The sequence below is a fragment of the Saccostrea cucullata genome, unplaced genomic scaffold (genome assembly GCF_032062105.1).
Source record: "Saccostrea cucullata isolate Sc308-1 unplaced genomic scaffold, CSIRO_AGI_Scuc_v1 ctg86, whole genome shotgun sequence".
In the NCBI taxonomy this organism is placed as follows: domain Eukaryota; kingdom Metazoa; phylum Mollusca; class Bivalvia; order Ostreida; family Ostreidae; genus Saccostrea; species Saccostrea cuccullata.
In genome coordinates, this window is record NW_026930361.1 from 106,737 (window position 1) to 128,318 (window position 21,582).

General features: G+C 32.4%; 1 protein-coding gene across 9 annotated transcripts in view; it reads left to right on the forward strand.

Moving 5' to 3' along the window:
- LOC134283821 (otoferlin-like) overlaps positions 1 to 21,582 on the forward strand; it is a 96,374-nt gene that overhangs the window by 63,367 nt on the left and 11,425 nt on the right. For 8 of the 9 annotated variants that reach the window (XM_062766305.1, XM_062766304.1, XM_062766307.1 and 5 more), the window contains 9 exons: positions 3,364 to 3,514; positions 3,766 to 3,938; positions 4,395 to 4,520; positions 9,599 to 9,733; positions 9,917 to 10,060; positions 10,767 to 10,894; positions 15,394 to 15,564; positions 17,167 to 17,324; positions 20,327 to 20,469. In XM_062766305.1, the coding sequence (XP_062622289.1) occupies positions 3,364 to 3,514; positions 3,766 to 3,938; positions 4,395 to 4,520; positions 9,599 to 9,733; positions 9,917 to 10,060; positions 10,767 to 10,894; positions 15,394 to 15,564; positions 17,167 to 17,324; positions 20,327 to 20,469 (1,329 nt within the window). The remainder of the gene's footprint in view (positions 1 to 3,363; positions 3,515 to 3,765; positions 3,939 to 4,394; positions 4,521 to 9,598; positions 9,734 to 9,916; positions 10,061 to 10,766; positions 10,895 to 15,393; positions 15,565 to 17,166; positions 17,325 to 20,326; positions 20,470 to 21,582) is intronic. The other variant, XM_062766311.1, reaches the window with a different exon arrangement.

The following is a 21,582-nucleotide window of genomic DNA, read 5'->3' on the forward strand; positions in this document are numbered from 1 at the left end:
AAGAAACACTGGGCTAATATTAACAAAAGTTGGTACAAACCATTCCTAGGTGAAGGGGAGTTTAAATTGTTAAAATGAAGGGTCAAGTCCCTTCACAAGGTGAGATAATCAAGTAAAGACAAAAATAGGATGGGATCGTTAAAAAATCTTCTCTTAAGAAGCACTGGTCCAGAAAAGTTGAAACTTATATGGAAGCATCCTGGGGTAGTGTAGATTTTAAATTGTTTAAATCATGACCCCAGAGAGTAGGGCAGGGTTGCAATAGGGAATCCAAGGTGTACATTAAAATATATAGGAAAAATCTTTTAAATTCTTCTTCTCAAGATTCAAGAAGCACTAAGCCAGAAAAGCTGAACTTATGTGCAAGCATCCTGGGGAAGTGCAGATTCTAAATTGTCCAAATCATGACCCCTGGGGGGGTCACAATAGGCATTACAAGAGGGGAAATCAATTTACTTGGGTGAGCAATGTGGCCCATGGGCCTCTTGTTTGCAAAAGTGGGTCAAACTTCAAGGTCTAAAGGTCAAAGTCAATGGTTCCCCTAAAAGGTATTCTAACAAGGAATACACCTGTGAGATATGAAAGACATAGCCCAGGCCTTTCAAAAGTTATTGGTAAGATTAAAGTTTTGCAGACAAACAGAAAGATAGATGAACAGTGTAAACACTTTATACTGCCCAAATCTTCAATTACCGGTACGGCATAAAAAGATTAATGCTACAATTTAAAGTGAAACCCAGTAGAGTTACATTCTCATCAGAGACTTGCAGTTGTAACTCTTCTCAGTTTATAAGGTGGGAATCAGAATGAAGCTGTCTACCAATAAAAACTTCCAACATCTATACAAATTTCCTGACTTTTTTCTGCTGTATTTTCATGTTTTCTTTTATCTTTGAGCTACTTGTGTGTCTTATTTTTATTTCTCTCTATGATCTTTATCTGTTGTAAGCTTTCATCTTTTCATAAAGCTGCTCACATTCATTAGAATTACAAATGTTTTATTTTTAGGTCACCTGAGTAAACTCAGGTGACCTATTGCTATCTGTTTTCGTCCGTCGTCGTGCGTCGTCCGTCGTCCATCGTGTGTTAACATTTGAACATTTTCAGCTTCTTCTTTGCAACCACTGAACCAATTTCAACCAAATTTGGCACAAAGCATCTATGGGTGAAGGGGAACAAAAATTGTGAATTTCATGATCCCTGCCCCCCTGGGGCCTGAGGGGTGGGGCCAAAACCACTAAAAGTAATGAAATCTTTAAAAATCTTCTTCTTTACTCCTGGACATCAAGCAGTCAAACTGTTTGCATCATTGTAATCAGCAATGAGTCTTCTACCAAAATTGTGAAATTCACGACCCTGGGGTCAGGGGTTCTAGTGCTAGGGCGGGGCTAAATAAGTAGGTAGTGAAAATGCATTATTTCTTTGAAAATCTTCTTCTCTGCTCCTGGGTATTAAATAAACCAACTAAGTACATAGTTATGATGAGCAAGAGTGCCTCTACCAAAATTGTGAATTTTATGGCCCCAGGGTCAGGGGTTCTGGTGTTAGGGCGGGGCTCTATTGGTTATATAGTGAAAAAACATGAATTATTTGAAAATCTTCTTCTCTGCTCCTGTGTATTAAATAAACTAAGTACATAGTTATGATGAGCAAGAGTGCCTCTACCAAAATTTTGAATTTTATGGCCCCAGGGTCAGGGGTTCTTGTTTTAGGGTGGGGCTCTAATTATTATATAGTGAAATGCATGAATTCTTTGAACATCTTATCCTTTGCTCCTGGCTAATATGCTAATGATCTAATTACATGTACATATTTAAGGCCAGGATTTATTTTATTTTCAGTTTTACAAACCCTCCGCTCAAGGTTTTGAATTTTCAGAAAAAAATTAAATTTTTTTCTTTCCGATGTCAAATTTGAGTCGGGATCGAGATTTCAAATTTACGAACTCGCACTTCCGGTTGTAAGATGAAACGGCGGGTAAATAAAGCTGAGAAGATAGCTTGGTTTAGTGTAAAATTCATCGATACGAGTGCCATTTAAAACGTTTCACCCGTTCAAAGGACAAATAAAATGCTGACGACTTTGTTGCACAATGACATGCTGGTGAGATAATTATGTATTCGTTTCAAAAGTATTTGTCTGTAAATTATTTTCCTCCCCCAGGTTTTAAACTGCCGGTGGTAGCTATTGCATATTGCCAGCGACATTGTTTAGGTCTCTGTTATAGCTTACAGTCTAAGCATCATTCTTCAGAAAAGGGTTGCTTATGCATCAGATATAATGAATAAAACTATGGGAGAAGTTAAGTCCATTTGAGGAAGAAATAAACAATAACCTGAAGAAATAAAAAAAAAATTCAACTATTAAAAGGCAAGAATATACAAATATATATACAGGCATGTAGTATCATTTGTATCAGCCAGAAAAATTATTTTACACTTAATTGAAAAAATGTTCACCCTAATCCCCAATACTCCCTGTCTGTTTTATGATAGGAATTATAATTTTAGGCATCAAGTAAATTTTAGAACAATGTCTACACATTCACCTAACACATATTAAAAAAATGAAGATATATTGAAAGACTTTTAAAGAACTGATTTTTTAAAATATATTTTGACCAACATCACAAAATTAATATAACTGGCCTAAACTGGCAAATGATGAAATAAGCAATTAGATGTTGTACTTTCCTATTTGTAAGCATTATGTGTCCAGTGGTAAGGAACCTATTAGAATAGCATAAAAAAAGAATGTGCAAATGTTAATAATTGATTTATCAAAATTTTTTTTAGTTCCTTATTCTCATGTTCATAACTAAACCTAAACATAAAAAAAAATGCTGGCCTTATAATGAAGAAAGGGGCCTCTTTCAAAATAGATAATTTCAGGGCCGCTGGGTCAGTGGTACCAGGGGGGTACTTTGACTAAAAATAAATTAATGCTTTGAAATCTGCCCTTTGATAAGCAATGGTGCCTCTTTCAAAATTTGTGAATTTCATGGCTTTTGGATTAAAACATGAACCAAATACAATCGCTGGAAAGTTGTTACATGATACTCAGGTGACCTATAAGGCCCGTGGACCTCTTGTTAATTTCAATATTTCACAAGATATATATCTTTTTTTACATTATATCTTCATAGTAGACGAAAAATGACAATGAGTGCAGTGTGCTTTTATTTGAATTTCAGACACATGCATTTATATGGTGTTCTGAACATCACGTCATATCAGAAAGTCATAAATTGTTTAGATTTTTTTTTTTGGACATGCAGGAGTTTTTAAGTCATTAATCTTAGTATTTATCAGGACATTTCTTTATGTTCTGTAACTCTGATCAACAACATGTTTTATTCTGAAGGAACATGAGAGAAACAGGGAGGATAAGTATGACAGCCTGGACATTTACAACAGGATGGACAATCACACCTCAGAGCCGCGATCTGTTACTCCGTATGGAGCAATCAGTGGGGGGAATGTCGGGGGTAACATGGCGCAAAATCAAACTGACGGTAAGAGGGCATAGAGGATGAATTGAATGAATAATCAAGTACAAAACATTGTATAAAATAGATTAAGTAAGGATTCCTATTTTAAGATATACATTGATAATTCAAGCAGTCACCTGAATCACACTTTCTCTTATAGATAAAAAGGATATAATGTCATCTTTTTCTTTGCACTGATTTGAAAAATGTTCAGTTATATTTAAACAAAGTAAGATGTATGCATGTAGCTAGTACTATAATTTCAAATTTTACAGATGATCCAGATTACAACCCCAAAGAAGCCAAGAAACTTGAGAAACAAATGGAGAAACAGGACGAGCAGAAAAAGACGTTCAAAGGGGCGGCAAAAGCCGTCAGTCTGGCCAACAGGTTATCCCCAAAGGCTCAAAGGAAGAAGGCTAACACACCAGCGGTGGCACAGCTAAAGGTACTTGGGGAGAAATTAGCTGTTATGCTTTAGCTAATGCATGAAATATAAGATTGGATGGCTCTTTGGTCAGCTCCATTTTGGTTTTCTGATTCTTCAATACTGTTCTGCTTATTTTTATATGCAAGAAAATTTACTATGATGATTAGAAAAGAAAATCGGTGGATGCATCTACTAAAGTTCTTTCGTCTTGATGTGTTTTTATTGTATTCCTGATTTTCCCTTCATTTGTAAATAAATAGGTTTTTACAACCAATTAGTCTGTTTTAAACATATTTGGATTAATAAGATCCTACTGTATTCCACATTTTGGAACTTTTATGACCAAAGAGCTATATGAAGCTTATTGAAATAGTTCATATTCGAGTATAACAGATCTGTGTATTGCTGTTGTTGGTAGTGGGTGTTGTTGCATGCTTAGATAACTGTTGTTTGTGTGCCTTATTTGTGTGACAGAACATCAAATCTGGACTGGGTCTGTTAAACTCGGCTTTCGATATGTCGGAGGAGGAAGCTGATTCAGACAAAAAGAAAAAGAAGCAAATCGCCAGGAAGTTCAGAAAGCTCGAGTCTGAGCTCAAGGTAGGAGCATGGCCATGTTTGCTTGCTGTTGTTAATGGCATGTTTTATGTTCCATATTGTATAGCAGAATTTGAGTGAATGATTTCCAAAATTTTACATAGAATGAAGATTTTGTGTGCATGAGATATATATATATACTTAAGGAATGTATTCTGAGGATAAAGCATTTTTCTCCTTACATGTTGAATTTAACCCTTTGTGTGCTGACTTGTTTTACGCGCGCTGTAACCTCAGGACTGAGTTGTTTTGTAATATCAACAAAATTATCACAATGGTGTACTAAAATGCAAATATCTAAAATTGTTGACAACCAATTTGCTTGAAATTAGGCAAATATATAGCAAATGTTGTGTTTCTTAATCTATAATATTTTTTTTAGAAATCTAATATTTTCTGTTGCCATGGAAACCAAATTTTCAAAAAATATATTTTAAAATGACTTTTTAGCATTTAAAACTATATTTTTCAGAGAAAATATTGCACTTTGATGAAAAGAAATAAATTAATTGCTTTAAAAATTCAATTTTAGTTTAATATTATGTAAAAAAAAAAATTATTTAAACAATAACTCAATGATAAAGTCAATGTTATATACCGGTATACCATTATGTTGTGAAAAGTCATTGTATACTTATCTGAGTAAGGGATATATTCATGTAGGTTTAAGTGAATTCTGATTTAAGTTAATGGATTTTTTTCAGATTTTAACTAAAAAGAGTATAAATTGAAGATTCAATTAGCCTGTAATTATAAAACCAGTGATTATTTTAAGAAATATTGGCATAATAGCATCATATAAGAAAGTGTGATCCTCAAAGAATATGCAGTTTTCGAGGTTGGGAAATCTTGGAGCAAATTGGCACAACAATGAACTAATTGCTAGTTAGTAGTATCATTTTCAAATTAAAGCAGTCAATATGTTAAATAAATTAAAAAAAAAAACAAAAAAAAAAAAACATTTACACTAAGTTATAGAGGTCTTATTTTCTAATGACTGGTATCTAACAGCCCTAAATATACTCTAGTAATTCTCAATTTCTTTTTTTTTTTATTTTGCTTTTATTGAAGAAAATGCATTTCTCCGTATTTTTTGTAAAGTTAATATATTCATCAACTTTCCTTCCACAGTACTTCTGACTCTGTAAGAAATGTGGCATTTATATTAGAAGTTTTATTCCTAGCTGGCAACAATAATTGCCAGCAGGAAAACTAGTATTTTAAATTTTAGAAATTTAAGCACCTTTAACAGTCATTTATAATGTTTTCAAAAATTACTTTGTTCAATGTGGTCACTGGTGAATAACAGTTTTGATATTTTTCAATTGATTTTAGTTAATGATGTTTGACAGATATGTACCGTAATATCAATCAATATATTATGAAATACTTTTAAGTTTATGCAAGTGTAATGGTATGGGTCATGGATATAGGCCAAGCAAGCTCAGTCAGTAGAGCATCTGACCAGTGATGCAGGGGCCCCTTCTTAGATTCACGGTCCAGCCATGCATTTTCTCCTTCCTTGTTACAGATTTGATGCTATTGACCCCTCTGGCTTTGCAAGTGAAAGTCCTGTCAGGGGCTGATAAGAATTTGGGTTGTGTCTGCAAGGATAAAGATAACTTTAAGGAGGGATATGTAATGTTTGTGCTATGGGTATCACCCTCGGTAGCTCATTCGGTAGAGCATCTGACTAGTGAAGCAGGGTTCCTGAGTTCAATTCTTGGTCCAACCATAGTTACCATACATCTTCTCCTTTTCTGTTACACAAGTTTTGAATGTGCCTGAATTTTTACTTCAACATAAAATATTATTCCTAATAATAATATATATATTTTATTTCCACTATGGGATTTCCTTGTATTCTAAGCAACTATTCACATTTTCATATTTAAAAATAAACATATCTTTGGAGACCAAAATGTAATCTTTGTTGGTAAGTAATTGTATATAGGAATTTGCATTTTTGAAAAATTTTCTTGACCAACATTAAAAAAAATTCTCACAGTAAATCTTAGCTTTTTTACTGTATTCATTCAGGCATATACAATTATCTTTTATATCAAATGTATCTATCTTACTATTACATATCTAGAAGGGATGGAATGTAGAAGCTTCTTGGGCCTTATAAATTTGTAAACTAGAGGACATATTACATATTAATAGGTAAAAACATGTACAGTGTGTACTTTTGAGTTTGAAAAGTACAATTCCTACAGTAAAACTTGGTTATAACGAGGTCACTGGGACCTATGAAATTACTTCACAATATCTGTAATTCGTTATAACTGTATAAAAAATCAATTAAATTTATTTTGCTGGGTATCCAAATTGACTTCGCTATATCTGTAAATTCGCAATATTTGTGTTCATACTAAACGAGTTTTGCTGTATTACCCAGTCTTTATTGTAATTTATCGAACAGATTTACATGCAAGTCCATACAATTTACAAATTCAAAAGACTCTGATCTCCTTCTTATGCCTACAAAAATGACAATTCATCTTGATTTTAAACTGTAGACTTACCATTTATTTAACCAGTGAATTTTAAAATTTTGTGTGTGCATGTATAGGTTGGGGCAGTCTCACTGTTTTTGGTTTTAAATAAAATAGAGATAAAAAGTGGAGAAAACGTGCAATTTAATCCACGTGCTTTATTCTGGCAAGAGTCTATTTTAAAGAAAAAGAAAATGTCTCCCTGATGTTCTTAAACTTGGTTTAGAAAAGAATTCTGATACATGTAGTACCAATTATTTTCACTTACTAATTAGGTCCCATGCAAACTAGAGTATGTAAATGCCTTGAAGAAATCTTAAACGCCAAGATACCAAAGATCCAGGAACATATATTGGTTTTGAAATTATCGAGAGTCTATAAAATCCTCATCAAGGAAATAAAAATGGTATTTTATTACTTACTGAAATAAAACAAATACCACAGTTTACACAAATGACAGTCATTTCAGGGGAAATTAGCACTTCAAAATTTTTTCATCACTTTTTACCATTTTCATATATATGCACATGATCAAATGTATCAATGTATCTTTCTGATTACTAGCTTACATTTGAAGACACTATATAGAAAATATCAAGTTTATTTTTAAATTTTAATTGTGCTAAAATTTTTACAATATATCATATACTGTTATAAAAAATATTTGAAAATTTTCCCAAATAGATGAAACATCAAGCAGCTTTAAACCAGAAATTTTAGGTGTAATTATGGCCACTTAATTGACTCCATGATTGTCAGTTATAAAACTAGTATTGTGTATATTTCGAATACCTGCATGCATCATGAATTAATTTTGCTTGATCACAAAAATATGTTGATGGATATATATTCTCTATATATCTCTTTTGCACTTACCTATCAATGCAATTACTCATTGGAAAATTTTCTATAGTGTTCAAGGCCCTCCACATTTATTACTTTTATTAGGTGGAACCTTTGTTATCTTTCAACATTTTTGAAATGGGTCTTTAGATTAAAAAAAATTGTTTACTTATTTATTTCTTTATTTATTGTTAAAAAAACAGATACTTTTAATTAACAAGATGCTTCAAATTATTTATTGCAAACGTTTATATCAAAGCAAAGCTTGATTTACGTATGTAAACAACGTGCACAGCCACTGAGGAAAAGAAAAACGTCTGTGACTTGCCAGGTTCAATCTCGCGCATTATTGTTTTCATTTAGACGATGTAATATATGTCTACTTACAAAACACCAAATAAACAAATAATAACCACCGTATGTCTAAAATATAAAACTTTGCCAACCATATAAGCTCTCGATATGCTTCAGACTGAAGTTCAGTAGCATGTGCATTCTACTTTCGTTTTAACAGGAAAAACTTCGCAAGGTTAAGGTCAAGTCAAGTTAACCAGAGTTTTTCTCCCAAAATATCGTCAATTTCTTATTAACTTTATGTCTACAACACAAATTTATTAGAATTATTGATATTTAACTATTTTTTTGGATTTATTTCTTTATTTTCCTTTATATTAGAGCAAGTTAGAAGATATTTATAACATGCGCGTTTTTTCCCTGTTTCCAAAAATAGCGGACTGACTTTCATCGTAACAAACGCCAAACACCTTCACTTTAAATCATCATTTCACAAATAATTCGCATATTTTCACATTTTAATTACCTATTTTACAATGTTTTGTAGTTTTATAATACATATTGATAGATTCTGAATAATTCACAACTCATTTATACGTTTTATACGACGTTTTATGTGACGAAGCGCTAATTCCAGACTCAGACCCAACATATTGGGTTCCCGCACGCAAGCGTTTGTGACGTCAGACCCAATATACTGGGTTCCCGCACACAAAGGGTTAATGCCAGTAGAGCTGGCAATGCATTGAAAAGAACTTTTTACAGGGGATTTGAAACAAAACGAACGCAAATTCTTTTAAAACACATAATTATGTTAAGAATGGAACCTGAGATATAAGGCATTTCTCACAAATAATCAGGAATTGAAGTTTTAAATTTTTGCTGAGTGGACACATTATAGAAGACTTTTAACACTTGCTCTACTGCACACACTTATTTGTCTGTACTATAATGTAAGTTCTGTCCTGCGGAGCATACATATATGTGCATACAAGGAAAAAATCCAAGTCTTAAAACTCAAAATCGTGATAAGTCCCAAAGAGGGGCTGATCCTTTCAAATAATCTCATATAATATATTTTTAAATTACAAGATTTACAATTACTTAAATTAAATCGTCCGTATCTGTGTGTTTTTAAGTATGTTTAATGACTTTACTGTATGATTCTTTTTCGGAGCTATTGGTGCTTCACCATTACTGTGAACACATGAAAACAAAAGTATATAATGGGTTCTCAGTCATACCACAATTCACTAAGTCATTACCTAAATTTTATTAATCAGTACTTCTGGTTGTCTTTATACAAATTAGTCATAGAACAATATTCTTTGAATCAGTCCAAAGTTTCTTGTTAAAAAATTTAAGTAAACTGTTTTCTTTTTAGGCCATGTGTTATAATTTGTATGGGGTACTTACAGTTGATATTATACTGTCTTGTCATTTTAGGTGTACCCTAATGAACTGGAGGGGCAGGCTGAGTTTGATGGATTTAAGGACTGGCTCCACACTTTTGAATTATACAGAGGGAAAAAGTCGGCCACAGAGGACACAGATGAAAGTCGTATTGTGGGAAAGTTCAAGGTCAGCAGACTAGAACCATTGTAATTGTGTGAAACCTATAATCAAGAATGAATAGAGGAGAAATTATGAATATTTTTTAATATATGTATATGAACACATTTTCTATTTTGCATCATAGGCTTAAATTATATATGTTTAGAACAGAAAATATACCAGTAACAAGAACATTTGTTGGTATCTTAGGGATCCTTGAAAATCTACAAGATACCCCTACCTGACGATATTGAGGACACCACGATAACTGGAGGAGACCCCACCTGTGGCCTCTTTCAGGGACTCCCCAGCAATGATCCAATCAAAGTCCTGGTCAGAATCTACATTGTTAAGGTAAGCTTTTGAGAACTACAAGGCCAGGAGTATACTCTGAAAATACGCAACTTACTTTTGAGAAATCCTTTTGGACATGAATTTACAAATCCTCATTATAACTTTAGCTTTATATTAATTTTGTGTAAGAGTTATGATGTGAGGGAAAGAAGTAAATGTCCCTATTTCAGATTTTCCTTATATCGGAGTCCCACATAACTGAGTTGTACTGTATTCTAAAATTAATATTCAATAAATCTCGGTGTTTTTTATTGTTGACCTATATAATCTGAAAAAAAAAATCAAATTTCAGAAATTTTATCATCGACCACAACTTAGATTTTTGAGTCGTTATTTTTTGTTCATTGAGTATTTTAGCTTCTGTTCAATGCAGTATTTTAGCAAGAGTTGTCTTTCTTTGAATAGAAAACCCATTGCTCTTTTTCTTGCACAGAATAATTTATTTTATGTGAACAAATGGAATTTGAGTGTTATAGTGCATATTTTTTATTATCTATCAAGTATGATAGCCTCCTTCTTTTTCTAGCCATAATTTCATAGTAGTGTGATAATTAGCAGTTTTCGGTTGCTAAAGTTTTGTACATCTGCCGCAACTTGAGAATAAGGAGTTAAAATTTGATCTTCAAATTATCCGTTCAGATTATCAAGTGTTAGAGTTTCATGGATTTACACAGTATCAAACTGGCATTATATATTCTGGTTGTAGGCCAACGATTTGCATCCAGCAGATCTGAATGGGAAGGCTGACCCCTACATGGTGATACGACTGGGAAGTACGACCATCAACGACAAAGAGAACTATGTCTCTAAACAACTCAACCCCGTGTTTGGGAAGTAAGTTGTTTAAAATTACCAAGAGTGTGTTTTAATGCATATTGGTGTTTTGTTTTTTTTTTCTTTTTCCAGAAGATAGTCATTATGATGAGACTTTTTTTTCTTTGGGATGAAGACATTTTTGTGATCATTTTGTCATTTTTTACGGGTTTTTTTTTAAAGTATTTATGTTTTTTTGATTTATAATGGAAGGACATTTACTGTTTTTAATACATGTATATATATTCAACTAAATAATGCTTATAAAATGAGTTTAAAAGACAATTAATGAGGTCAATTAACTTGAAATAAATGAATTATATGGATAGAATATTAAATCCTTTAATTAACATTTGGTGTTAATTATAAAAGATATTTTCCCTTGAAAAAATCTCTAGAAAAAAGATTAATCTCTTAAATTTGCATGTGATCCCTACATTTTAATTCATCCAATTTGTGAATTTTAATACATCAAATTATAATGCATATTTTTATGTTCATTTTTCAAAATTTTAATTTATCTTATATTTTTGAAAATAGTAAATTGCCTAAAGGTTTCTTTATTAAATTTATTGGCTCATATCCATGCATCTACCTAATTGAGGTAATTTCGAAGAAGTATTCAAGTAAAGCTTTTCGAGAATTCTGAACTACAGAACATTCATATTTTTTCCTTGATTTGACTCTTAATTTGCAATTAAGATGATTTTGGTTATTTATGTATGAGATACCCAAGACACGAAATTTGAAAACATGTATATTAGGATTGTAAGCCTTTTATAAATAGTTAAATAGATTTTAATTGCAGTATAAAAATATTTGGCATAGACAGATTCTCTCTCTTTAAATTTTAAAAAATGCATGAAATATGAAATCTGTAAAATGCTTAAGTCACCTAAGAAGAACAACATTCACCGAGACCATAGGAGTTCACACATAGGAGCCCAAATTTTTTGATTCATCAATTTTTTAATCTATCCACCTTCTCTCTCTCTCTCTCTCTCTCTCCCTCTCTCTCTGCATGATTATATGAACAAGTGAAGTTTATGGATGTATAATAGACCAAAAGTTAGCTGTCATATCAGATTAACTTTGGTTCTCAGGAAAATGTAGTGGGAAGGTTGGGACACATCTGCAATTAATGAGTGTCCACTCTTGGTAAATCAAGTTTGGAAATTGGATTTTAATAGCCAAGTTAAGCCTGATTAAGCCTCTTCATACACAAAATTGCAGCAATATGCCTTGTCGAACTATGCATGGAAGCTTTCGGTAGAATTCCTCTTGTCTAGTAGATAAAAGCAAGAGTTCAGCTAAGATTTATATATCTACTTCAAAGAAGATAATAATTTAATTGTTGAATGGGAAGATTCACTCCTTCAGAAAATAGGCTACAATTTGAAAACACTATGTCATGGTTTAAGAGTGGTATATCGCGCTCCATCTTTCCGCTTGATTCGGTTACTTCAGTGACATTATTTACACGTGCCCCTCGTATATTTTTCTAGATATTGACAACACAATAGATATCGGGGTTGATGCAGTAACATCTCTGATCTTTGTCATAGATAATTCAAAACAGGATGAAATTTCAGGAATCGTAATCAATTATAAATTTTAAAAGCAAGAGAATTATGATAATTTTATACTGATGCTCATTTGTCAATTTCATTGATTAATCAAAAACTTTGCATTATTTTGAAAAATAAGAAGAAAAAGAAAGTGAAAAAAATCTGCTCAAAAATATTTATTGCTCTAGATTTATCTTTTTTTTTTTTACTGGAAGGAGAAAACAGCGTTGTTTATAAAAACAGATCTGACAAATGTGATTGACTTGCAGAATTGAAATGAACATGAAAACCAGGGAATATTTAAGGATCTTGGTCCAATTATTTAGCGGAGAACAGGCACTTGATGTGTTCTTATCAGTGGGGGACCTACAGTACTAGCAGCGTCAATGCTATACCAGTAATTATTTTAACCTCAACATTCCAGAATTTCTTCCAGACACAAGGAGGAATTATTACAAAATGAAATGGCTTTTTTTTCCCCCCACATTTATTTGCTATTATAGTAATTTTTTAAAAAATTAAGATTACTATATTTTTTCCTAAAATTTACTTAAAACAAACAAACAAAATTAATAGATGCAAAAATAAACCTGAAAATTCATTGCCATAATAAAAAAATTATAGCATTGCTTTATTGATTTCTTTTTTTAATGGGGTTTTTATATACACTTCCTTGAGTTTTACTGTCAATTAAATTATGATGAAAAAGAACTTAGTAGTTATTTTAAAAGATTTTTTATGAGTTCATGGTGGATGAAAAAAAAATTTATTTACTGTGTTTTATTATCTTTTAAATTACCAGTAATATGACAAATTTGTTTGGAAATCTTTTTGATATATATTGAATTAAAATTTCTAAAAAGAATTATACATTTGAAATTTATTTAATAATTTGTAAAGAAAGAATATGTAATAAATTTGCTTAAATTTTATCTCCTCTTAATTAAAAAGGTAAAATAATTCCTGTTATTTTGTTTTAAAAAAAGGATTTGAGAAACTAGATTAACTAAGGTTATACATGTGCTTATTTTCCTGTAAAAATATGATTTCTTTGAAATAATGAACCTAATCTGATAAAGTTTAAAAAGGCTTAATGCTTTTTATATAGTCGAAGAGTGTAAAATTGTTAGTCCATAAACACTTGGGATATTTAACAAAGGTTTCCACTGCAGGAGGATTGTGGAAAGTTTTAACAACTTGATATTCTTCAGCCATCTTGTATCTGTGGTCCAATTCTAGATGACAATTTCATTTGTAATGTTCTCGCTGAAATTTATATGTACGTTTACCAAAGGTTGTTTCAGTTTCGTGTATCATATGATGTGTATATTGCGTGTTGTACAACAGGTGTACGATCATTTTATAGCCGTCCAATCATTTATATGTGACCACTTTCCTGACCTTAGATTCTTACATGACCAATATTTTGCATTTCTTTCTCCTTCAGTAAAAAAACATCATTCATTTTTACCCAATTTTTTGAAGACGCTACCGAAATTGCTATATCAAGTTTCTGTCTAGAATTTCGTATCTTGAATAGATTAAAAGTACGGAAGACATATTCCTTTGCTGCAATGTTAACCTTTTCTTTCTTTTTGTATTTCTCCTGAATGGGCAGGGGTGACCCCTACATTTTTCTAATTTAATGGAAAATTGCGTCAAAGAGTCTTCCGATCAGATTTCATTGTGTTTGTATATCCCAGTGTCTTCACTTCATTAACGGGCAGATGAGCGTTCATTGTTTTGGAAGATTTTGTGGTAAAGGCTCTGCAAATCTGCATCTATACAGATTTATTTTTCTTTTAAAAATAAGACTGAACAGTGTCGAAATATCAGAGACAATCTTTTTCTACCCCATTTGTCTGCATTTTCAAAACATTCAGATTTAGGGGGAGGAAAATAGGTTAACAATACCCACAAACTTCAAACCCATTTGATTGCCTATAGGTTCAACTTGGCAGTTATTAAGCAGTGAAAAAAATGGATTCAAACGATCAAAATATCCATTTACGGATCCAACAATTAAGCCCCCTGTGGTGATCTATGGAAATCTATTTTTTTTAATGTCTCAATAAATTTCAATATACTTTTATTTCTTTTTAATGATAATTTAATGTAATTGATACTCATGATATTGATTATCTGAGGCTGAATTCTCATGTTTATATATAAATTTGATATCAAGGATGTAATTTTTTTTTTCAAGTGTCATTTTGGATAAATTTTTAATCCTTGATTTAATTAACAAAAAAAATTACTTTATTCAAAAGTTTTTCTCAGAATTGTCTTGTCTCCTTTTTACAATGCCACTTATAATCAGCATAGCAGCTGCACCATTGTTTAATTATAATGGTACTGTGTAATAATTAAAATACATCAGTTTTTAACAATTTCAATGAAAATAATAAAAATTGTGCTTACAGCTATTGTTCCTATTTAGATTTCAAATATTTTATTATAGTTTCATCAACACCTCGGATATCTCTAAGTTTCTCCTCTCCCACAGAGTTTGATTATAATGAAGTTTGCATATGAACCGTAAAAGCGCATCTACAGTAAAACTTTATTAATCCCAACGTTGCATATTCTGATATCTTGCCTACTATGAATACCTGTAAGTTCCTTTCAATGAATTTAATTATTTGAAATATTGTCTAATCAGCAGTATTGTATCATCTAATTCAGGAATTTCTCCTGGATGTCCAGCTTAGACAAGTTTTACTGTATGTTCATTTATTTCCTCTCTAATATTCATAAGATTTATGGTCAAAAATTGAGAACAAATAAATGCGAAATCAATCACCAATCAAATGAGACATGGTGAGGCCTGTTTTTGTATTTGGATGAAACTTCGAAGAAGGACAAAAGTTGAACTTAAAAAAACAAAATTCTGTGTTTACAGCAATCAACATCTAACAAATTTTTCAGAACAAAATACAATTTTTATTGCAGATGCTTTGAAATTGAGAGTACCTTTCCGATGGAGTCGTTCCTTACTGTGCAGATCTACGACTGGGACTTGGTGGGAATGGATGACCTCATCGGAGAGACCAAGATTGACCTGGAGAATCGCTACTACAGCCGACACAGGGCGATATGTGGCATCTCCGCTAAATATGACCAGTAAGTCTGTTGCTATTATAGGTCTTGTACTGTAGACATACTTTTTTCCACAGGGTCATAATTCCGCGGAATCTCAATTTCTGTTTAATCCGCATGTAGAAATTTATGCGGATTTCCAAGCCTGTCACTAATTGCCCTACATTTATATTAAGTATGCTTGGACAAATTTACGCGGAAAATTTGTAACTGCGTACATAGCGTAAATTAATACCACGCAGAAAAAAGTACTTCTACAGTATATTTCATGTATATCTACTTTGGTACTCTCTGTAAACTTGTGGCAAACATTTAGCATGATGCGATAAATTTTTTCCAAACTATATATTACTGGTTCCCTGAAAAATCATTGGAGTAGGCAGAATCCAAAGTGGAGAAAAATATCTGAGATTTATTTCTCTATTTTTTTGTTTTCAAAGATGGACAAGTAACTTTCTCTTGGAATTAAAATTTCAGATGGGATTAAAAGGCCATTTTGTTTCCCTAAAAAGAAGTTTATTTACAGATGCATAAAAAGACACCAATTTGATATGTGATAGTGGTATTTTAGAATTGCCTTCATTTAAATTCCAAAAAAATTATTAATAAAAATTCATGACATGTGTGGTTTTTCAAATAAGAACAGGTTTAACTGGAAAGATGAAGCATTTGTAGCACATTATGTGATTCATAGGACACTGGCATTATGTTTAGACAAGATCTGGAGGTTGATGATGAAATTATTTAGAACAGTGCATTTGCAAGAATCATTGTTATCTAATTCACTGGGGTTCAATTTGACAAGATTAAATTTATTACAATTTGTTATTTGAGTAAAAAGAAATCGAGTCTTTGTTGCCTTAATGTATTTTTGCGGAATGGAAATATGGTTCCTTGCATGCTAAGTCGACAAGTCATTTGGACTTGGCTGGTTCTATGACATTATGAGTAAGCTATTTCTTAACATCAGCTGAAGGCTTCATTTATCAAAGGCAAGCACAAGCTTAAGCAGGAAAGAGGCTCGTCAGATACACAGTTACGGAATCACGTAGCTTTCTTTAGTCTTTTTTAAACTGTGAGGTAATTGAATGATTGAACACTGGTATTATCATAGAAATTACACCAAATGACAGATATTCATCTCTTCTGACATATTGGAGGCATCCTTTTTCTCTTCATGATAACGAGTTGTTGTGTAATCTGTCTCCATAGTGTACCCATTCGCCTCTCCTCATCTCCATAGATTTATGATGTCATTGTCAACGATTGGCATAATTTTATCCAATTAATATTGGCTGCTACCACAACAAAAATTGGATTAGCTCGTGTTTGAAAAATGAACTTGAAAAAAGGGATCAATTCAAGACCCAATTTGGTGTCTAGCATGAATTTATCTGAAATTAATCAAATTAAAATAAAACTAATTAGGAATTAAAATTAATTGATATGATTTATGTATTCTATTGCCGATTTTTTTTTTTGGGGGGGGGGGGAGGGGAGGGGGGTTAGTAAATGTATAACCTCTATTTTCACTCAACATGTTCTTTTTCCTTAAAATACATGTTTTGTGCCATTTCTTCAATGTATTTTTGTATCAAATACAGGAAAATACTTGTTTACATTTAGTGTTGGATACAATGCCTGGAGGGACCCTATGAAACCTACACAGATACTGGCCAAACTATGCAAGGATGGTAAAGTGGATGGACCACATTACCAGCCAGGGAAGGTCCGAGTGGGGAACCGGATATTTACCGGAACCATAGACCATACAGATGACCAAGGTAAGGGGAAGGTCCGAGTGGGGAACCGGATATTTACCGGCACCATAGACCATACAGATGACCTAGGTAAAGGGAAGGTCCGAGTTGGGAACCGGATATTTACCGGCACCTTAGACCATACAGATGACCAAGGTAAGGGGAAGGTCCAAGTGGGGAACCGAATATTTACCGGCACCATAGACCATACAGATGACCTAGGTAAAGGGAAAGTCCAAGTCGGTAACGGGATATTTGTCAGAACCATAGACCATACAGATAATGATGGTAAGGGGAATGTCCTAATTGGTAAAGAGATATTTACATGTACCATATACCATACAGGTAACCATGGTAAGGGGGAAGGTCTGAGTCAATAACATTTACAGTATATTGAAGGGGAAGTGTACTTTTAAAGACAATAATTATAGCTTTCTAATCTAAATATTTTATTATGAAGAGGAATTCTCCAGACCTCATAATTTAGTGAGACAAGGTGTAGTGGTAAACCACAAAGTGATAAAAATCATGTACATTAAGTATGATATTTCATTGTGTGGTATCCCAGGTCTTCAACTATTTACAGTTAAAAAGAAAAATTAAAACAGAAAAAAGAAAAATAGCATGACTTCTGTGAAATAGCACAAAAAATGTATACAGATTAAAGGAAAAGAAGAAAAAAAAATTATTTTAGAAAATATTATATTTACCCCCCAACCCTACCTTTCAACCCCCTTTAAATCAATTATACATGTGACATATTGGATCTTTATGTATTATCAAGCATTTGGATATTGGAAATATTTACATAAGATTAGCATACTTTGAGGATGTTGGTAGCCCCCCTATGGTTTGGTTAATTACAATGAGGGTATAGATATTTCAGGTAATACAGGAACCATATGTTCCTTATTTTGACACTGATGTACGTAATTCATTGTAACAGGGTTGGGTAGGTGCTCAACCATCCGTTCTGAATACTTGACAAGAAAATGAAAGGAGGGAAATTGACAAGGAAGTCCAGATAATTACAGATGTCGGAGAATACCCTTCAAAGATCACTGTAAAGTCACCAAAAATATTGTCACCCGGAGATGAAATTTGAAAGATTTTAATCAAATGTGTTTCTCAATTGTATGAATTTTCTTTGTTATATCACATTGCAGGACGTTGTTTGAACAGTTACATAATGTGTCTTATTTCTTTACATTTATATATTATTTAAAAATCACCTTTAAAGATTAAAAATGCTTTGACAATGAATTTTAAGCACATATTCTTGTCAAATGAGTTACATGGATGAACTCAATTGCATCCATGTGCGCTTCACAGATGGTCTCAAATCTTCAGAATAAAGCTATCATTGAAGATTGAAAAAAAAAATAATAACAGTTTTTAAAAAAATTATCAGAGCCATCACTAGCAAAATAAGATAATGAATTTTTTCCCAAGTTGACAAATTGTTGACCTTGTAAATTTGTTTTATCTTTTGAAATGTTCCTGCCACTTTGGCCCTGAATCAGCTGATGTCCCTGCAACATTTACCTTTATTCCACTAAATCAGTAACAATGGGTACCTTCCACTGCTGGTTTATATTGACGGTGGTATAGTTATACTCCTACATCTGTTGCACAATAATCAGGCAACCTTACCAGCAACATACTGCCGTTATAAAGGGAGAGCCTTTTTGATCCCTGTTTGTCTTTTGTCTCTTTTTCACTGCATATCTGTTAATCTCTTGATTATTATAACTTCAATAGAACAACTGCACATTTTCTATTACCTGATAATAATTAACGCAAAGCAACCTTGAGGAAATGATACACAAAAATTATTTTTAAAATTGAGCTGTCCAAGTTTAACAAGGCAATGGAGAGACACTAGAAAATTCAGGAGAAGAGTAGGACTTCAAAAAATCTTTTTACCAGAAGTGATGTTTTTTTTTTTTAAATTACATGACTGGTGTTGATTTAGGACATTGGCAAGGCATGGTTACCCCCCAAAAAAGTTTAATTTATATGGTCCTTTCACTTGCAAATTGATCAGTTAGAGTAATCTCCTCCTGGTAATATATTTGAGAGTGATCTCCCTGTAGAATTTTCCAGGCAGTGAAAGCCAATTAAGTATGTGTGTTACTTAGGTAAACAAGAAACAAGTGTACTTCTTTTTATAGATAGAAAGAGAGAGAAACATTGATGACTTAATTTGTTGAACAAGGATGTATTCACTATGACAAAAGAATTGACCTATAGGAGAGAACAATTTCCTGGAAAAAGTGACATTTAAAAATTAATCTTAACGTTAATGTTGTTGTTTTCTACCGTGTATATGTCTATATTTTTCAAATTTGTATTTTATATCTAATATTTATAATTTATAACTTAATTTACAATAAACCTCCAAAGTTGGCCGAAACACCATTTTGTGTAACTGTTTTCCTTGGATTTCATTTAAGCCTATATAATTTGCACACATTAATGGCATGTTTTATTATATCCAGGGATAAATAGCCTAGATATAAGGAATAGAATTTCAGAGAGAGTAGACATTGCCTTTATGCACAATGAAAGGTAAAGAAAAATATCAATTATTACATTTGGAGAAAATCAATGAAAGGGTTCCTCCTACTTCTACTCACTGAAATAAAGATTTAGGAAAAACGAATTGTTATATGTATTCAGCCTAATGTCATCATTCAAAACGGAAAATGACAAGCTTTTGTAGAGAATAAAACCAAGCCCAGTCCTATAGGTCAGATCCCTATTTATGATGAAGTGATCCTTTGTCCAGTCAGGACAGAGAGTAACCCACATGACTAGGCTGGGAAGGACAATAACTTGGCCGATACTGACATCAATTGTCTGTCTTACATTGCCTTTCTCCTTAAGGACAGAAATCCTGTCTAAATTATTTGTCTTAGAAATGTTATGCTTTAAAAAGCCATAATCCCTCCAAATTTGATCATTACTTCCCTTTTTTGGTATGAAAATGTTATTTTCTGATTTTTTTGAGTTTTATGTTACAGAGAGTCGAAAAAACCATGAGGAACAATTGGCTTTGTCAGTTCTTAGACAATGGGAAGAAATACCAAAAGTTGGCTGTAAACTGGTACCAGAGCACGTGGAGACCAGACCACTCTTCAACCCAGAAAAACCAGGCATAGAACAGGTAATTTCTCTCTAATACATGGTCTCTCTTTGGAGGAGGTGGTGCTTCTTTAACCCAGAAAAACTAGAGATAGAAGTAAAAGTGTCTCCACTCAAAGTAATGCAAAGTAATTTCTTTAACTACTTAGACCATTTACTACTTACAGAAATCAAGTTAGGATAGTTGACATTTCTGAACACCAATGTGTTGTCAATAAAGCTTTTTGTTTTCCCTTGGACAAGTAATTCAGAAATTCCAGAATTGTAAGCATTGTTAAGTTGCAGCAACATTTTAGAAAGCATTACTTGTCTTGATATGAACTGTTCTAAAAACAGTTTTGTTGATATATGGAAATGATACCTAGGTATAGTGTTATTACAATGATTACATAACTGTTCATCGGTGACTGTGTGGAATTACGGTTAGATAGGACACAGCCTCCTGTGTGTTTAGGTGTGAACAGGGCTGACTGTTGAGAGGCTGATAATTGATTTAACACTCCCTGGATTTGTTAGGTAATAGTTTTCCTGTCCTTTCTCTGTATATTACTCTTTGTACTTACAGGTATACATTTGAACTTCAGTATCTCGAACATTAATTTTGAGAATACCATGAATATGTCGAAATAAATAGAGATGAAGATGATAAAGCCATTTTAAGTTTTTTCTTTGTTTAGCATTCATCCTTAATTCCAAAAAACCTCTCTATCTTGAAAAAATGCACAAAACAAAACTGAACATTTTAAGCACAATTCTAGAATTTCTCATCATTATTTGAGAATTCCCCTCGCATTGTAACTGAGTTAATCTACTATAGTTTATTGAAACAAAAAAAAAATTGGTACAGTACTTAAAAGAAAAAGAGATACAAATCCCAAATGATTGAATTGAATTGTAAATATCTGCATTTGTCGATTTTAATTTGTGTTTGTTTTTAAATTCATTACCTCAAAACCAATCTGGCCATGGATAAAACAAAGAAAAAACTTGGATTGGCCTAAGATGGGATATCTAACATTTTTTACAAGTTTCCTGAAGTCAGAACTTGACTTTTGAAGTGTCAAAGCTATTATCAGAAAAGTGCACTTGCTATTTTGTTCAGAACTTAAAATATTCATTTAGATAAGTCATTCTT